Source organism: Diceros bicornis, chromosome X, assembly GCF_020826845.1.
Source record: "Diceros bicornis minor isolate mBicDic1 chromosome X, mDicBic1.mat.cur, whole genome shotgun sequence".
Classification (NCBI taxonomy): Eukaryota; Metazoa; Chordata; class Mammalia; order Perissodactyla; family Rhinocerotidae; genus Diceros; species Diceros bicornis.
In genome coordinates, this window is record NC_080781.1 from 65,090,562 (window position 1) to 65,109,651 (window position 19,090).

At 49.7% G+C, this 19,090-nt stretch overlaps 1 protein-coding gene across 1 annotated transcript in view; it reads left to right on the forward strand.

The window, feature by feature from the left end:
• Positions 1-17,553, forward strand: part of LOC131400287 (NHS-like protein 2) — a 190,030-nt gene extending 172,477 nt beyond the window's left edge. The window contains exon 4 of the mRNA XM_058535079.1: positions 17,531-17,553. Coding sequence (XP_058391062.1) covers positions 17,531-17,553 — 23 coding nt within the window. The remainder of the gene's footprint in view (positions 1-17,530) is intronic.
• The last annotated feature ends 1,537 nt before the right edge of the window (positions 17,554-19,090 follow it).

The window sequence follows — 19,090 nt, forward strand, 5'->3', positions numbered from 1 at the left end:
GGCCAGGGGAGGAATGGTGGCTGGGACCAGGGTAAGGGAAGTGGAGGTGACACTGAGAAGTCATTGGATATGAGACAGTTCTAAGGAACAACTTACAGGACTTAGTAAATGGATAGGGGAAGGAGATGAAAGTGTGAAAGATAGTCTAAAAGCATTCCCCATCCACTGTAGATGATAAAGAGGGATATGGTGGAGAAGGTACTGATTTCAGAGCTAGACAGACAGGGGCCCAAATCCTGGCTGCCCCATGTACTAGTTTGTCTCATTTAGTCAAGGAGTATGTGACTGCCAGCAGCAAACAGAGCAGAGAGGCCCAATGAGAAAAGATGCTAAAGCATCTACTGGCTGTGGCCACAGGGACACTGGTGACTGGGTGAGGGAAGCTCCTGTGGGGGATGAGGAGGGGCCGGGGCTGCAGTGGGGCCAACAGAGAGGAGGAGATGAGGATGTGGGACATGGGGTGTAGACTCCTCTTAGAGAGCTCAGGAGAGAAGAGGAGAGAGAGGAATGATGAGGCAGAGGGGATGCAGGGAGAAAGGAGAGGTTTTGCGTCTGCTGTTCTTTTTTGTTGGTTTTTCTCCTCTGGGAGCAACCTGAGCCACATGTATAGGCCCAGTGGAAGAAGCCAGTGGGGACGTTGACCAAGCTGCCTCCCATCTCTTAGCCTCCATTTAGGTATCTATAAAGTTGGTTGAACTAATAATATCTACCCGACAGGGCTGTTGTGAGAAGATCTGCAATGATGGTTTAAAAACTGCTTTGAGGAGGGCTTCTGTAGTCCTGGTCAGTCTCAACTTCTTGACCAGGTATGGGTACACGGATGTGTTCAGTTGGTGATCATTCACTCATTCCTCATCCCTACTGTCCATCCCCCTACTCCCCAAACACTTCCAAGACACGCCTGTACCTATTCAAGCTTCCTCATCTGGTCCCTGGGAATATAATCTGGGGTCCCAAGTGCACAACCCAGTTGGAGTCAATTTTGTTTTGACTTTCAGGGTGTCCCACACATTTTAGAACCATCTCAAGATGTCATGGTTCTATCTCTTCTAGCCTCTCTAAGCTTTTTTCAGTCCATGTTTACAACCTTGAACCTACCAAGACTCATATCTAGTGTATCTCGTATCTCGTATCCATCACAAGTGGATAAGAGAGCAGAGACCAAATGTTCCCCAAATCTCACCTTCAAGGTTTTTGCCATGTTCATAAATCTTCAAGATTTTTACCATATTCATAAATCTATTTTCCCAAGATGCTTCGCTCTTGGCCCCTCACACTTGCTCTGGGACCTCTATTTCCCAAGCCCTCTTTTCTGGCCTCCGGTAGCTCCCCTTGAAGGCCTCTTGCCACCAAAGCCCAAACATGGACCACACTATCCTGTGACTTCTCTGTATAATTATCTGTCTCCCCCACTAGGCTGAGGAGCCTCAAAGTCAGTGTCTGCCTCCCTCTGTAGCCTCAGTCTGGCATGGAGGTGGAGCTTAAGAGATGCTTGTTGAATTGTTGATGAAAACTGAAGAGAGGCAATAGAGGTTCTTAGCAGGGTTAATATTCCAAATATTTAAGTGTGCCCTTCCCCTTCCTGTGTCTGGCCAACTCTTCTTCCTCCTTCATGACCCAGTCCAAGTGTCACCTCCTCTGGGAATGTTATCTCCCACCCTTCCAGACTGAAGAAGTTTCTCTTTGGTGCTCCTACAACATGTGGATCCCTTCCTTGGTATAGCAGTGATCACGCTGTACTGTCATGGTCTGTGGATGTGTCAGTCACCCCTCCTAGATGGTGACTTACACCTCTGCATCCCCAACACCTAGCACAAGGCCTGCCTCGCCAGAGCAGAACCCTGAGAACTATTGAAAGAATGACTAAATGACTGGGTGGGAGAGTAGGTAGGTGGGTGAATGTATGGACGGATAGTTCCCACTTTAGACATCTTGCCCCAAAGTCAGAAAGCGCTGCTTTCTGGGTGGCACAGTGCCCCAAGTCTGCTAGGCTGAGGCTCTAGCCCAACCTGCACCCACAGTGAACACCGTGATTGTAATAGACAGGCCTCCTGTCTCTATGAGCATGAGTCTGATGACATCAGCGTTGGGCAGTAGCACAACTCTGCTAAGTGAAGTCACTCAAGGCTGTCTAGCTCTGGCAGAGTTGATTCCAGGAGCCATGGCCCTTCCTCGCTGCTAGGCTATTGAGGCTGGAATGAGCTGCTGAGCCAGCACAACCTGCCCCATGTCACTTATCCCACAGGGCTGCAGCGCTCACAGTGAGCAGCTGCGTGAGCTGCACGCGCAAACACGCACAAGAGTGTGTGTGTGTGTGTGTGTGTGTGTGAGAGAGAGAGAGAGAGAGACAGAAAGGGAGGGAGAGAGAGAGCGCATGTGGATTTACAGTGGGACTCATGGAAGGAGCCCTCTCATTGGCTGCTGAGGCTCCCAGTTCCAGTCTGTGAATCTCTGGGCTGCCAGCCCTGCCCTCCCCCCGGAAGGCAAAGCAAGAGAGGAAGGGAGAGTGGAGTGAGGCTTCAGATGTGTCTGACAGGGAGGCAGGTACACCTGGTGGCCACATTGGGCATGCAAGAGGCATCTGGCTATAGTAGCTCCAAGTCTGCAGCCTGGCAGCCTCGGGCTTTGCCCAAATTTCCCCAGGTCTGTCAGTACTGGAGCCCAGAGTCCATTGGCAGCTGTCACTTAATGGAACTGGATCCGTCCCCCAGTGGAGCAGGGAGGTATGTCATTTAGAATTCCTGGGTAGCACATTCCTTCACTGGTCCCTGTCACACTCCCTGATTAGGCTCTGTTATTGGCCCCTCGCTCCTGCGAGCTCCAGCTTCTGCAGACAGAGGAGCGAGCAAGCGGCAGCAGAAATGACAGCACTGAGAGCAGAGGCAGCCAGGCACAGTGAGGGCAGGTGGGTCGGGTCCCCGAGGGCACCTGTGCTGGCCCTGTCTGCAGAGGCAAATGAGGTGGGGGCCACACTCAGGGCTCGCTAGTGTTCTCTTGGAACCTGGACTCCTCAACCTGAGTGGAGCACTAAGCAAGGGGGGGGGAGGGGGAGAGAGAGACCGAGGGAGGGAGGGAGAGGGAGAGAGAAAGAGAGGGAGAGAGAGAGGAAGAGAGAGAGAGAGAGAGAGAGGCTGAGAGAAGCTCTTAGCAGGCAGTAGTCCAAGTGAGAGGGTCAGATCTGGACAACTGTGTGCCAGGGGCACAAGTGGGATTTGGATGAGCCATGTGTGTGAGAAGCAAAGCTGAGGTGATGTAAGCACCTGCGGAGGAGCACAGGCAGAGGAGGAGGAGGAGGGGGAGGAGGAGGAGGAAAAGGAGGAAGAGGAGGAGGAGGAGGCGGCTGCGGTAGCCACGGGCGGCTGCTAGTCCAGAACAGAATGATGGGCAACTCTCACCACAAGCAACCGAGGAGTAAGAGCCAAAGCAGGATGCATTCAGCAACAGGTATTCTCTTCCCTTCCCTCCTTTTTCTGGGGCTCCTACAGCCAGGGCCTCCCCAGCTGCAGCCGCGGGGCCCCTGACCCTTGGCGTGACTTGCAGGGGCTGGCAGGGGGCGGGGAGAAAGCCTGAGGGAGATGCGGATGAACTCCCAGCTCCCCTGCTCCTGCGCCAGCCTGAATTGCATGTCAGAGCTCCTTGAGCTGGCAGGGGCCGGTCTCTTTGCCAGCAACCCCATGTAGCCTCTGGAGGGTGGCTGGAGCATCAGGGAAGTGAGCAACGTGCTGTGGTCTGAAGTTTATTGCTAGGACTGTGCTTTCTGTCTGGATCCAGTAGGCAGAGACCTGGAACCATGCATGGCTTATCCTTTACAAACCTCCTTTGTTATTCAAACCTTCATCTCCCCCAGCACCCACACCCACCCTGCACTGTACACCTACACCTCTCCTGGCTCTACCTCATATGCTGCATGTACAGAATGATCCAGACGAATCTGTTTCTTGCTGTGTAATGCCCTGCCCCCACCCCCTGCCCCAGTCCCTGCAGGGAGCTCTCCTCACTGCATGGGCGAGAGGAGCCTATGCCAACCTTGATCTTGTTGCCCTCCTACCCTGGGCGTGTCCTGCTTCGCCCCTTGGCCCTCTCCAGACCTGGACTCCAGGGTGCTGGCATAGTTCCCCCAACAACCCCTTCCTGGATGCTGACAGTATGGAAGTGAGGGAGACAGAATCTGGAGACAACTTTTCCATGTTCACCTTCCCAGGCAGTGCAAGAGCAATGTGGACGCAACTTCTCTTGTCCCATTCACCTCCCGCCCGGCCGCCACCAACTCTTTTCCCTCCTGCCTACCCCTTGGCCACTGAGAAGCACCTTCCACTGCTGCCTCAGATCAGTCCACATGCACTAGGGCCCGGAGTACCTTCCCTGTCCTCCTCCCTCCATCTCGATGGTGCCCCCTCTTGTCTCTTCTCAGTACCCCTCCTCACAGAGAAGCCCATGGTTTTCTCTGTACCCATTTGGGAGGCCCTCATCCAGTGTTCAGGCCAGTGAGAAGAAGGGAAAGTTTTTGCCAAGCTTAACCCAAGTTTACCATAAGAAGGCAACACACAGATTGGTGTCTTGCTGAAAACGTGCCATGCTCAGGCCCATAGGGTTGCCTCTGCCTTTTCCTGGGGACTTGGCTGGCTGTGTGGTTGAAGGGAGTTGTCAAGGGCCAGCCAGTCCTAGGGGCAGCCTTTGAACAGGGGTCTCACAGGGTGTAGGGGAGAGGGAAGCTGTAGGAAAGCAACTTGGGATGTGCTGGCAGGCAGGGTAACTGCCACTGGGGCCTGCCTGTCAGAGCGGAGCCTAGTTTGGCCTCCAGGGTGGGCTGAATTTGAGCCCCTGGAGCAGACTGAGCCAATGGCAAAAGTTCTGGGCATTGAAGTTTCTTTGGAATCTTCTGAGGACACACTCTTTTAAGGCCACCATTAGGTGAATGACCCAACCACCACCTCATAGCTTCCTGCTTCTCTGCCACAGAGCTGGAGGCTCAGGACCCAGTGGTATTAAATGGAGATGCTCTGTGCAGTCCAGTATAGGAGCTTGAGGATAACCTTCTGCATAACTGCTGGTGCTACAGCTCAGGACAGTTACTGGCTGCCATTTCATTTCTTATAAATTGCTCTGCATCTTCAATGCCAGCTCCAATCCAGGGTCATCCTGGAGACCGTGGCTACTGGACCAGCTTCTGGCAGCATGAAGAGGTGGCCTCGTGACCACTTCTTTTCTCTCTCTCACTCCACCTCCTGACCCACTTCACCTCCTGGCCTTTGCCTTCCCCCAGCACTGCATCCACTCACTCACCATCCCTAAGCAGTCCCAGAAGCCTTGGTTGAACACACTCCCACTGGGCTAACTAGAGAAAGACTGGTTAGCCTCCTGGCCCCAGGCTGCCCACAGACTAGTCAAGGAGAGGAGACAAGCACAGGAAACAGTCAATGTCTAAGGGAGGAGGTGAGGCCCTGATTACGGGGGGTAGGTCTCTCCTGAGGTCACCAGGAAAGCCTTCATAAAGGAAGAAAGCACCTCTTCCATTGCCTACCCTTACATGCAAATATCCTTTCCCCAGAGCTCTGTCTCAGGCCTGCATCTCCTCTCAGTCTACACCGTCTTCCCTGTCGGTCAAGGCCACACCCCGAGACCACCTCCAGAGGCTTAGCCTCCAAATCTCTATCTCCAGATCATAGTAACATAGTCAACTCCTCCATGTCTGCCTGAATGTCCCACAAGGACCTCATGCTCAGCTAAGCACATCTTCTGGTACCACCCTTTACCCCTGCAGAGAAACTCCCCTTTCTCTCTTCCATTTTCTCTTGGTGACACCACCATCTCTCCAGTAACCCAAACTAGAAACCTGGGAGTCATCCTTCGCTCCTCTCTCCCTCACCTCACAAATTTTCACTCATCCATCCATCCTCCACGCATCCATTCAACAAGTATTTATTGTTGAGTCTTCCTCTGAGACCTGGGATAAGACCTTCCTCTTATCCTACTGCCAATGTCTGAGTCCAGACCTTTGTTAACTACGGCCCATTCCAGAAGTGGGCTCCCTGCCTCCGAGACCTTTGCCCTTCTCCTGGCCATGCCTAGCACAGCCACGAGAGTGATCTGCCCCTGCACTCCCTTGCTATGAACCCAAGCCTTTCTAATTTGGGGAATGGAGATCAGGACTGCTCCCAAAGTGTGTGCTGCTTGTCCCAGGTGGCCCAGGGGATCATTTGTAGGTGGTATAGAGAAGACTTTTTCTACCTCTCGCAGTTCTGTATATATTTTAATGTGTGTTAGAAAAAAATATAACTGGTAAATCCCACCCATGGTTTCTCATATATTTTTTATTAGGGCAAGATTAAGTGTTTAAAAATGAGTGTTTTTTTAATAAAATGGTTAAGTAAATAGTAGTACAAGTGGTACATGGAAATGGAAAAAGTTGAGAGTGTGAGGCATGATTGCCTGAGGTTTGGGAAGCACCAGTTTCTAGGGTAAAGTATATGGTCCTTGACACAACTTAGAGACCTTCTGTGATCGGGCCCCACCTACTTCTTTAGCCTTACCTCCTGTCACTTCCTGTTGAACTTGATGATCCAGCCATCTTGAATGACTTGCGGTTTTCCAAATACACCATGCTCATTCAACACTTCCATGTTTTCACAAATGCACTTTCCTCCACCTGGAACCCCCCTCTAACCTGCCATCTTCTCTTGGCAATTTCCTATTCATCCTTAAAAACCCTGATTGGATGTCACTTCTTCTCTGAAGCCTTCCCTGACTGACCTCCTTCCTCCATACAAAATTAATTAATAGAGTTCATCCTTCCTTCCTCTGTACTAATTTGGTACCTTGTACATGATTTTATCGCTTCTGGCATTATCTTTTTTTCAACGTGCTTTTCATCTGTCTTTTTTTTATTAGGACTTTAATTTTTAAGAGCAGCTTTAGGTTCACAGCAAAATTGAAGAGAAAGTGTAGAGATTTCCCATATACCCCTGCCCCCACACATACATAGCCTCCCCCCTTGTCAACATCCCCCACCAGAGTGATACATTTGTTACAGTTGATTAACCTACATTGACACATCATAATCACCCAAAGTCCATAGTTTACCTTAAAGTTCACTCTTGGTGTTGTATTCTATGGGTTTGGATAAATGTATAATGACATGTATGCGTCATTATAGTAGCATACAGAGTATTTTCACTGCCCTGAAGATCCTCTATGCTCCACCTATTCATCCTTCCCCCACTCCCACACCAACCTCTGGCAACCTCTGATCTTTTTACTGTCTGCATAGTTTTGCCTTTTCCAGAATGTCATATAGTTGGAATCATACAGTATGTAGCCTTTCCAGATTGACTTCTTTCAGGCATTGTCATTTTTATGGTTGTTATTACATGCTTATCTCCTCTAGTAAAATCTGAGCTTTTCGAAGGCAAGAGCTAAAACATGTTTACCAAATGGTGGGAAAGAGCCATTGACCAGGCCTTGGAAGGCTTGGATTCTGATCTCTCTTGCCTGTGAAACAGCAGAGTGATCTTAGGCAAGTCATTCACCTCTGCTACCTCCATCCTTCAGCTATAAAAAGCTACAAATCCTTAAATGGGATCCTTGACACAACCCTCCCCTCCCAGGGTGGTTGGGAAGATGTGTGAGATGGCTAGGAAAGCTTTTAGAAAGTTGAAATTGCTTTTTCAGATGAAAGAAGAGTGATTATGATCACAGATGGGGGAACACCATGGGTCTTGCCCTGAGAATGGAACCAGAAGTGAGCCTGGCATAGTTGGGGGACCATGGGGAGCAGCCAGGCTGAGCCGCTCTTAGCAGCCAGTGCAGCCACAAAGCAGGTGGTGGTAGCAGTGGGATAGTCATAGCGTGTGGAAGCCAACACAACCTTAGAGCGTAGATTGCTTTGACACTGAAAAGCCTTGTCTGCCAGGCTCATGAGTTGGAACTGATTTCTCACCAACTTTCACAGCCCCTTTAACCTCTTGAGTAAGTATAGCCCTGTGGCCCTGTGAATCTTTATGGGGTAGAGGGAGATATGTGCTATCACCACCCTGACTATACAGCATGTGCATAGCTGTGCACATATGAACCATCTATGTGGACTAGTATCTCACAGAGAAGGGAAAAGGAACCAATATCACACACTATTGTACGCCAGCACTTTTCATCCACCACTTTACTTAACCCTCAGAACCACCTCCAGGCAGGGATTGTTGATGCCATTTTACAGATGAGAAAACTGAGTATCAGGGGGAAAGCTGCCCCACGGTCTGATAACAAGGAAATTGTAGAGCCAGGATTTGAGCCCAAGTCTGTCTGATGGTCAAGTTTATGCCTATTGCACCATGCCATGTGCTTCTCAGCGTCTTTGCACCTGTGGCAGGAGTTAGTAACCCTGGAGACTGGGTGTGGTGAAAGGAGGGTTCTGTGGCTCTGTTCTGGTAGGACTAGCAAATCTCTATGGCAACAAAGACTGCAATTCCCAGCCTTGTATAAGTCCCACCATATGTCTGTTTGATGGCATGTTTGTGTTATTAAATAATTGAACTCACTGGAGGCCCCATGTTGAGTCCAGAAGCTAGAGCTGAGGATTCCTGAGCTAGCAAGAAAGTGGGGGATTCTTAAATTTAAGCCTCAACCAGGTGTTGAGAGGGGCTTCAGAGGCAGAAAGAACTGGTATCACGCTGCTTTTCAACACCCCACTGCAAGCACTGAGCTCATCAGTGCTGTGAGCAAGGTGACCTGTGCTTCAAGATGAAAATCAGTCCACCGTTCTCTTCTCTGTACCTAAACAAAATGAAGAAACCATCTCATTGCATTCGCAAGGCATTTTTGTAGCTGACCTGGCCCTTTCATATTCACAAATTTATTGAATTCTCAAAATCCTTGATTTCAGTATGATGGATGCTAAAGTGGCAGAGACTTATAATGGAGTCAAGTGGCCCTATCCCCCTGGGGGGCCTTCCTCCCAAAGACATATTTCATAACCCAACCTAATGAGCTTATTGGAAAGTATGGAAGAAGTTGAAACTCTAGACCACCAAACAAAGTATTTCCTGGTACTCCTCACCTCCCCAACTGAGAGACTTATTGAAGGTAGAGGCATAGTCCCTGGGGCTTGAGGCCAATCATGATACTCCCACATTCCCTAGGCCAGAACTAGAAGGAAGCAAAAAGTGGGTATAAAAAAATTGCAGTGGCCACCCTGATATCAAATAACAGGAGAATAGCTAAGTAAATCTAATACATCCAACCTCACTGAAGTATGGTGGAGCTGCTAAAGAGCTCATTATGAAGAGGGTTGAGCAACATGGGCAATGCTTATAATAAAGTATAACATACAAAATTGAATCTATGCTGAGCTTTACAAACCCTGTAAAAAGTATGTCTGCATATGAGCAAGACTGGAAGGGAACTGTGGAAAAAGCAAAACTTGATTTATTGTGGCTTGTTGGTGAATTTTTCTTTCCCTTAGATTTCCATTAATGTTGTTATAATGTTGTTTGTGCAAAGAAAAATAAAAACCGTTAATATATAGAACAATTACACTGGCAAATCATTCTGTCAAGCTGAAAGACTAAATCATATCATTTTCCTGAGCCAGAAGACACACTTGAAAGACATAAATGCAAAATTAGGTGCCTCTTTTTGTGGAAAAAGGCAGTCACAGGGAATGGGAAAAGGTGTAGATTTAGTGTGGAAAGCCCCAGGTTTGAATTCAAGCTCTTACTCTTACTTTGGGTCTTTAAGGAAAGTTATTTCACCCCTTGCATCCTCAGTTTCTTCCTCTGCAGTGTGAAGATAATAATAATAATCACTACCACCTTACAAGTCCATGGTGAGGAACCAATGATGTCGGATGTTTTAAAGGGCCTTGTGAGGTGTAAATGCTGCACAGTGTAAAGCCTTATCGTAGTGTATATAAAAACACTTTGAAACAAAAGTATTAGATACTGTTTGCCACTGTCCCACCTCAGTTGACAACAAAGCCAGGCTGGGCCTGTGTTGCTGGGTGGCTTCAGGTGGCAGCCACCTTGTCTTCTCTGAGCACTGGGTGCCATTGTAATTTGATTACGCAAGTGAAGCTTTCTGGTTTTAGCCGTGGTTGGGGAATAACAGGGAAAATGTTGTGGGTTTTTCTCCTCCTCTAAAATGCTTAAACCTCGTGGAGAGAAGATTAGAATTATTGGTAAAGAACATGGTGAAGACTTCCCCACTGCTCAGGTTCTCAGCCAGACTTGGCCACTCAATAGCTGTGTGCCTTTAGGCAAGTGACCTAAGCTCTTGGAGCCTCCTTTGCCTTCTCTGTCTAGTGGGATTAGTAGTGCCTACCTCACTGGGTGGTTGTGAGGATGAAATGAGGTACTGCGTGTGAAGCACCTGGCATGTAGTGAGCAAGGAGCATGGGTGTGCTGCCATTATTACTGCTTAAAAACTGTCAGAGTAGGATGGGTGTCTAGGGATCACCTGATCCAGGGCTTCTCAACGGGTGCTAAGAGGGGTGTGGAGGGAGTCTTGGGGGATCACTCTGTGTATATATTATTATTTTTGCATGTCAACGTTGAAAAGTCTTCCATGGGGAAAGCAGACTTTTTGTCTATCATGGTGGGACACAGATATTTTAATAAAGGTGAGAAATGCACTTGGAAACCACTTGTCTCCTGCAAACCTTCATTTTATAGACCCACAGAAGTAATGTGATGTGCCCAAGGTCTCCCAGCTACCAAGATTAATGTGGGCCACAGTTCAACTGCTCCCCACCCACTGCCGTCACCCGTGCCCAAGAGTTGTCCTTATGCCCTCTGAGATTTCCTGATCAGCATGGTGGAGACACCCTGTGCCACATGGCCATGGCCATGGCCATGTAGCCATTATCAAGCTGGGAGAAACCAGATAAGGTTCTGACATTGAGAAGAGGCAAAAATGATGCTTGAGATGACAGGGAAAGATGGCCCTGGTAGGGGGTCCTGCACACTGACGGGTCAGCTCTGCATCACCCCTGGGAAGTACTTCCAAACAGTCTGGGCTAATGTTGCCTCCTAAGTGCCATCTGCATCCCTGTGGGGTAAATGGTCTTTGATGAAATCTTCATCCCTCTCAACAGCAGAGTTTCTATTTAAAAAGATTTAAATCTCTGTCAAATTCTCCAAGAGCACAGATAGAGGCATATGGGGTCCCGGGAGCAGGATGAGGCTCTCAATTGCTCCCTGCCATCTAGGTGGAGTGTGTTCTCTGAATCTGGTTTCTGGCATTGGGTAGGGTGGCACAGAGCCACCTCTATGAATGTCTTTTGTGGAATTTGTAGATCTGGAGGTCAGTGAGGGGTGCTGTTTAGGCACTTTAGGCTTGTCTCAGAGAAGATGTGCCCCGCTCCCGTGCCACACAGGAGACAAAAGGCACATACTATCTCTAGCACACTGCTCTTTTGAAGTATTTCTGACCCACCCAGCAGGGTGGGACCTTGCTCCTGGTTCAGGGACCTGGCTTCGGGGGCCTGGATTCTGGGATTTCTGGCTTCTGCGGCTTAGCTCCTCAGACTTCTGCCCTGGCTTTTATTGCTGAACACTGATGCTTCCACTCTCTCCCTTTCCAGGCTCTTGACTACCCTCATCCCTGCACCATGAGTGTCTTCCTGGACATCTGTCCCAGCCTTTGGTTCTGTCACCAGCTCCCTCCTGTTCTCTGGGTGCTTCAGGGCCTGGCTTGGGTGACAGGAGCTGTCTGCTCAGGGTAAAGAGCAAAATTGGAAAGGTTGAAATCTCTTTTGGTGGCCATCCAAGCCAGAGTCCTAATCCACAGAGCCCAAGATCATACTGCTGGTTTTGATGATGAAGACAGCCCCCACCTCCACCATCATCAGGCCTCCAAGCCCCCAAACATGAAGTCTGTGTTATGGAAACTGACACACACCAACAATTTCCCAACTCAGGGACAATAGTTTGCCCTGACTCCAGCCAAAGTAACTCAAAAACCTGAGTTGGGTGAACAGAAGACAAATATCAGCTGAGACTAATTTGTGGAGTCTTCCTATCCCAAACGATGTGGTTCTGGTCACACACGATGGTGGCTGCTATTACAAAGCCAACAGCCAGCTCCAGCCCAGAGGGGCCCAGGTAAGAAGTGGCTGCCAAGGGAGATGCCAGACTCAGGCCTGTGCGAGGCAGGCCAGGACGACAGCCCATGGGAGACAAAGCTGAGGGTAGGACCAACAATGTTTTTGAAGTGAGGCCCTCTTTAGCCTTAGGTGGACGTCCAGGAGGGATGCTAGAAGACACAGGCCAGCCCCAGCATAGCTTCTATGGAGCCAGGAAGCATTCTGAGCACTTTGCACATGTTAACTCATTCAATCCACACGACAACCTTATAGTATAAGTACTTTTATTATCTCCAGATATATAGATTTTGTCATGAGTGCTGTCAAGTCAATTCCACCTCCTAGCGAGCCTGTGTACAGCAGAGCGGAACCCTGCTCAGTCTTTTCACGCCATCCTCTCACCTTCCGGTGCTGTATCAGACAATGCTCCGCTGCTATTCACAGGGTTTTCATGGCCAATATATTCGGATGTTGGTAGCCAGGTCCTTCTTCCTAGTCTGTCTAGTCTGGAAGCTCCACTGAAACCTGTCCGCTATGGGTGACCCTGCTGCTGTTTGAAATACTGGTGGCATAGCTTTCAGCAACACGCAGCCACCACAGTATGACAACTGACAGACAGGTGGTGTGGTCCCCTGACCAGGAGACGACAGCAGGCCACGGTGGTGACAGCACCAAATCTTAACCACTAGACCACCAATCTATAGATTACAAAGTGTAAGTTATATAACTAATCTATAGATTAAAAAAACTGAGGCTCAGAGATGTTAAGTAAGTTGCCCAAGAGCACACAGGTGAGACTGGGATTTGAGCCCAGGCAGTAGGGCTCCCAAGTCGGTCTTAGCCAGTATGGTGATCTGCCAATGTGAGGGAGCTAAGACAGTCAGGCCACCTTTGCCTTCCACCCACTAGCTGGTCTAAGACTGGACTTCGGTCTCTACCAAGAATTAGTGCGATGGCTCTCAACCTAGAGAGATTTAAAACACTATCAATGCCTGGGCTCCACCCCTGGGAGATTCTGATTTAGTTGATCTCAGATGAAGTCCAGCCTGCAGGGAATGCAGAGGGTAGGGTGAGCGGAAGTTTTTGTGGAAGCTCCTCAACCTAAAAACACACAGCATCTCTCCCATCCTGACAAATCTCTAACTCCCAGCCATAGCTCTGCCTCTCCTTCCAGCTGTGGCTCTATCTCTTTCCTCTCTAACCACAGCCAGACTTCCTGAGAGGTGCTTCCACTCCCCTCCCATTTCCCTCCTTAACCTGCTGCAGTCTGGCCTCTGGGAAGCCAGCCTTGCCAAGATTGCCCTCTCGGTGTTGCCACAGCGAACATTCACTGCTTGGGCCTCAGCCTACTTGAATGCAGTTGATGATGTCAACTAGTCCTTGCTCCTAGAAACTAACCCTCTCCCAACCTCAGGGACACGACATGTTCTCCTCGTATAGAAATTTTCCCTCAGTCTTTTTAGATGACTTGTTGTGCCAAGCCATCCAAATGTGTTCTGAAGGTGGGGCCTCCGGAGACCCACAGCCCTGCCCCTGCCCTCCAGGAGTGGCGAGTCTCATCAGTGTAGGAGGTTCTCAGTGCCCTCAAAGCAGCAAGGTGTTTCCTCCAGGGGAGGCCCCCAACTCCTTCCCTCAAGCTGCTTCCCTGTGTCTCAGCATCTCTAGCAAAAACGGGAAAGAGAACTAAGCTCCAGCTATGTCTCTTTTCACCCTGTGAGCAAGCACCCATGATGCCTCTCTTCCAATTAGAAGATAGTTACTGGGACGAGGCGCGGTCTGTCGCCTGTGTTCATTTTGCCAGTATGGTCATGGAGTCCCTTTGTAATGAGCTTCTGGCACATGTGACTTGTTTCCTGGGCCCTTGTCCCTCTAAACACACAGAAACAAATTTGAACAAGGTATGTTTTTAAATGTTTTAAAGCCAGCAATTCTCTCATGCTTTGCGCCCTAGGAAATAGGCTTTGCTAGAATCTGCAATCCGCTGACAGGTGGAGGTGGGAGAAGCAGTGAGAAAGGTTAGAAAGGTTCTCTACCTGATGACGTGCAGAGCAAAGCTGGACTCCGCATCTCACTATTCTCTGCATGCTGGACATTGGGAAAACCCCTTTCCCTCTCTGAGCCTCAGTTTTCTCCCCTGTTACTGGAACTCATCATCATTAGCTCCTCTGTCTGTGGTGAGGATACTGGGAGATAACCTCTACGTGCTGTGGGCGTGATACTCTGCCAGAGTAGGCACTCCCTAAGAGTTGGGAAAGCTGAATTGAACTGCATTCAGCCATAGTGCACAAACTCGTGCCAGGCCAAGAGAGAAAGTGTATGGTGTGCAAGAGAAACTTGCGAAAAACAAGGTCTATCTCTCTGCACGTCTCTCCTCTGGGAAGGAAGGGGCCCGAGCAGTGACAATAGACCAGGGGCGCTGACTCAGACAGCCAGTTCCTGCTCATTTCCCCTCGCTGCAGGACAGCAGCTGAGCGGGAGGTCAGTCCTCTGTGGGGCCCTGACTTGGACCTTTGGCTGAGAACCTTACCTAGAGAAAGACAAGACCAGCTCCCAGAGAGCTCCCCTCACTGGTCCACTGTGACGAGACCGACTGGACCAGTGTGGCTGTGGGCAGGCGGTGGGGGCAGAGGGGAGTGGGAAAGGAGAGAGAGGAAACTCGTTTTTCGAATCCTGCGTTGCTTTCCCTGAGCTGGGCAGCCCAGGAACAACTTCATGGGCAACGGAGCATGTGACCGATGGGGCCAAACTGACCCAGCCAGAGGGCTGGGAAACACAGTTCAGGAAGAGTCCCTGGGCACCCACTGAGGAGCCTGGGGACGGGGTGCTGAACAGCGTGGAGCCCCTCGGCTCCCTGCCCCCAGTGTGGGCCCACCACACGCTTCGCCCTTGCTTGAGGATTTGCTGGATGTGGAGTCTTGGTCATCCACACCGCTAGGATGGAGAGAGCTGACTCTGTCACCCTCTTCTGGAGCCGGGGAGGTGAGTCTTTGGGGGCGGGGGTGAGGGAGTCCCATGCTCAGCAGAGGGGAGAAGGGAAGGAATTGTGCCTCGTCGAGGAGGAAGGTCTTCCTGCACTCAGAGCTATCCTGAGGCAGCCTGGGCCGTCTTGGGGGAAAGTGGGTTCCCTTAGTACTAGAGGTATGCAAGGAAAGGCAGGATGGCCACTTGGCAGAGGTGCTATAAAAGAAATTCAGAATTGGGTGGCTCCGGAGGAGGAGAGGGTGGATGTGATCACATCCCAACCCTGATAATCTGGGATTCTAAAGGGATAATAAAAGTGACCGAGGAATTATATGTGTGTAAGAAATACTGTGTCTCTTGTTTTCTATAAATCGACTTAACATGTTTTCTGAGGCTTTGTCCCTTGGATGGTGGAAAATACTGTCTCAGTCAATCTTAGGCCTTTACCCACCTCCTGGACTCCTACTAAAATGCTGATTTTTTTTTTTTTTGCAATACCAAAGCATGGGGGCAGGGAGGGGCAAGAAAGAGGTGTCTATCACTGGTCATCTGTCCACACAAGTTACTAACATGGGACCAAGTGCTTTCTAATAGCGGTTCAAGCCAGGCCTCCTGGCAGTAGGGTGGAATCAAGTTCAGGGTCCTGAGCCACACCAGAACCCCTCTCTGGCTTGTGTGAAGAGGATGAGCTGGGATGAGGGAGGTGACACTGCAGTTGCCTGCCCTTGAAAATGTACTGGAAGCTGCAGTTACAGCTGCAGAGGTAGCTGGCAGGACAGACCGTGAGTCCATGCTGTGTCTTTGGGGTTCTAGTTGGTCCTTTGTGGCAGGAATATGCTCAAAAGGAGTTTATGAACTGAAGGAATTTGAAAAGCAGAGTGATGGACCTGAGAACTAAATACTGTGAGGACCATGTGCTGTTTGGCATGGAGAAGAATCAGAGGAAAGTAGTCTTTGTTCTTCAGGTCTTTGAGTGGCTGTCACAGGGTAAAGGGAGTAGATGAGGTCTGAGGTGGGGCTCAGGCGGCAGAGCTGGGGTTTGTGGACAAGGAGGAACTTTCTAAGAGACTCTCCCTAGGCTGCCTTAAAAAGGAGTGAGGGGTCTGTGTCTTCCCTTGAGAAGGCAAGGGCAAGTGGGAGCTGGTCTTCCTCTTCTGATGAGAGAGGGAGGGAGGCACCGCTGTCACCTGGGATGCAGACTCAGCCCTACCCCGCAGTCGGCTCCCTCCTCCCACCTCCACAGCTACCCCCTGGTCCGTCACCCCCATCTCTCTCCCTCCTACTGGGCTCCCTGCTTCCATTCTTGCCCCTCTCCAGCCCATTCTCCACTCTGCAGCCAGAACGCAACTTTATAAAACAGACCCAGCTGCTCAAATTCCTCCAGTGGTCACCAACCCCCACTGGTGAAAGTCCAGATTTATTTCTCTTCTCTATTGCCTCCTTTCTACTCTCTAAAAACAGAGCAGAGATAAGATCGTTTCTCACTCTAACACAGCTCTGACATTTCATAAATCTATGTCCTAGACAACTGGAAAGGGCTATATTTAACCTTCCACCTTATAGTTTTTAATGGAAGGACTTGTTTCAGGCACTGCTTTCTAAGTCCACAGGAGACCAGAGCCTTTTCTTTGTTCTCTGAAGGCCAGAGCGGCCTCTCCCTGTAGCGGGATGGTGCCGGCTGCTTGGCCAGCCGTCTGCCCCAGAGCACCCACCCTCCCATCTGTCTCTAGGTAAAGGAGGTCTCCATCCCACCCCCTGGAGTGTGCCCCCTCAGCTTTCTTATCTGCAAATACTTGAAAGACTCCTTTTGAACCTCATAGCCGGATGAGTGGGACAGCAGGTGAGCACAAGAATAGGACAGAGGACGGGGCCGGGAAGTGTGGCCTGGGCTAGGAGAGCCTGGGCTAGGGGAAGGAGCCAGGAGAGAAGAAAATGGATTGTCAGGGGTCTGGTTGTGGCTGTAGAAGGGGGAGAGGAAGTAATGATAAGTAATGTGCCAGGTCCTGTACTCTAAGCTTTGCATATATTGCCTCGTGTCATCCTCACAACAATCCTAGGAGGTAGGTACCGTTATTACCCACATCATACTCCAATGAGGAGACTGGGGCTCACAGCAGTTCAGTGACTTACCCAAAGTCATACACAGCTAGAAAGTGACAGAACCAGGATCGAGCCCACGCCTGTCAAACTCCAAAGCCTGGTTGCTATGCACAGTCCCAGGATGGCCCTCGCTGAGTTGGCACTCCCCTTTGGAGTGGTTCTGATGTGCTGGTCTCCCTCATTTCCTTGGGCATTCTTTGCAAACACTTTAGCCCCTCGCAGGCTCTTTCCATACTGCCCACTGCCCAGGCCCCACGCCCACCTCAACCTCTGCCCCTAGCTGTGGAGCCCAGCCCACTAGGTGGGGTTTTTCGATGGTGCGTCTGTGTTCTCAGGCTTCATGGGCTGACCTCTCCCCACCTCTGCTTCCACATTCTGTTCTCCTCTGCCTTGCAGATAGCAGCTACTGGGACCAGTAGCCTCAAACAATAGGCTATACTATTCTTTCGTCTCTGTCTGTCCCCTCGACTGCTAATGCTAATACTCTCTGTGACCTTGGATAAATCATGTCCCTCCTCTGATCCCAGTCGCCCAAGCTGTAAAGTGGGAAGACAGGATACTCTGTAAGGGCCCTCCCAGTTCTAAGAGTCTGGGATGCCCAGGGTCCTGCCCCTCTCCCCAGCCCCACACTTGCTGCTTTCTCTCCCACAATGTGGGGAATGAAGGTCGCCACAGGCACTGGTTTGGAAACCTTCAATGAGCCAGCAAAGGGGCAGCTACATCGAAGTGACTGCCCCAGAGCCAATGGACAAAGCAAGAGAGTGGTAATAACAACCATATTTGTAGGGCACTTTATTGTTTATTGACTACATTCACATCAGCAGAGCAGTAGGGACGGGAACTCCAAGGTGATCTTAATGGTACGTGGTACAGCTTTAAAGAACGTTGAATTACATAGTGAGAAAATGATTCCCGCTTCCTTCTCTTTCCAGCTTTTTGATTACATCAAGGAGAATGTCTCAGTAGGGTGCTATTCTTCAACCTCTATAATGCTTGCTAATCTCCTTTTGGAACAGAGCTAGAGCAGGCCTCAAGCTCAGACGTTGATAGGCAGAGACATCTACATAGAACTTAATTACTCTTGTCTGTTTCTGTTGTGCTTATTTTTACAGTTACTTTCTATTTATGGTGAGTGATACCTTTTTTGTTTTGGTTTTTGGTTGCCATGTAAAATTTCTTTTAATATAAATTTATTTAAGCAAAAAATATTTCATTTTGAGGAAAAAGATGAAGTGAATAGTAAATAGAACCAGTGGTGCCCAGATATGGCAAAACTCATCAAAGTGATACCTAAATGGCTGAAGCTTGGGCAACAGTGGAATATGGCATTCATTCAGTACCAAGTTCCTCAGTGTGGCCTGTAAGACCCCGCATGGTCTGCCCCCACTAGTGTCCCAGACTTCACTGTCCCTTACTCCCCTCCCTCCCACACCCTACACTCTTTCATGCCTGCCAGCCTTTGAGCATGCGGTACCCTCTGTCTAGAATGTCTCCCCCACATCCCTTGTCCACCCATCAAACCCTGACTCATCCTTCAAGACTCAATTTAAATGGCACCTCTTCTAGGAAACTTTCCTTCATCCAAGCACTAGGTTCATTTATTTCTCTATTATAGTGTCTCTCCCATGGCTATAATTATTTGCTTATAGGCAGATATCTTCCACCCTATTGGTTCCAAATGCATTTTATAAGAAAAACTTAGAGAAAAAGTGAGAGATAGTAATAAAAATGGAACTGTGAGTGAGGCCTGTGCACAGTGACTGGGCCCTGGGGACTGTCGCAGCTCCCAGGATCACTTGGAATTGAGGCTTCCAAAGTGCTGAGCCACAGACTGCACAGGCTACAAGGCCAGCCTGGGGACTGCCTCTGGGTGCTGTTTCAGGTTGCGTGTGGGAAGTTTACTGGGGTGCCTTTGGGATCAACACCTGGGATCTAAGGGAAGGAGGTATGACTGGT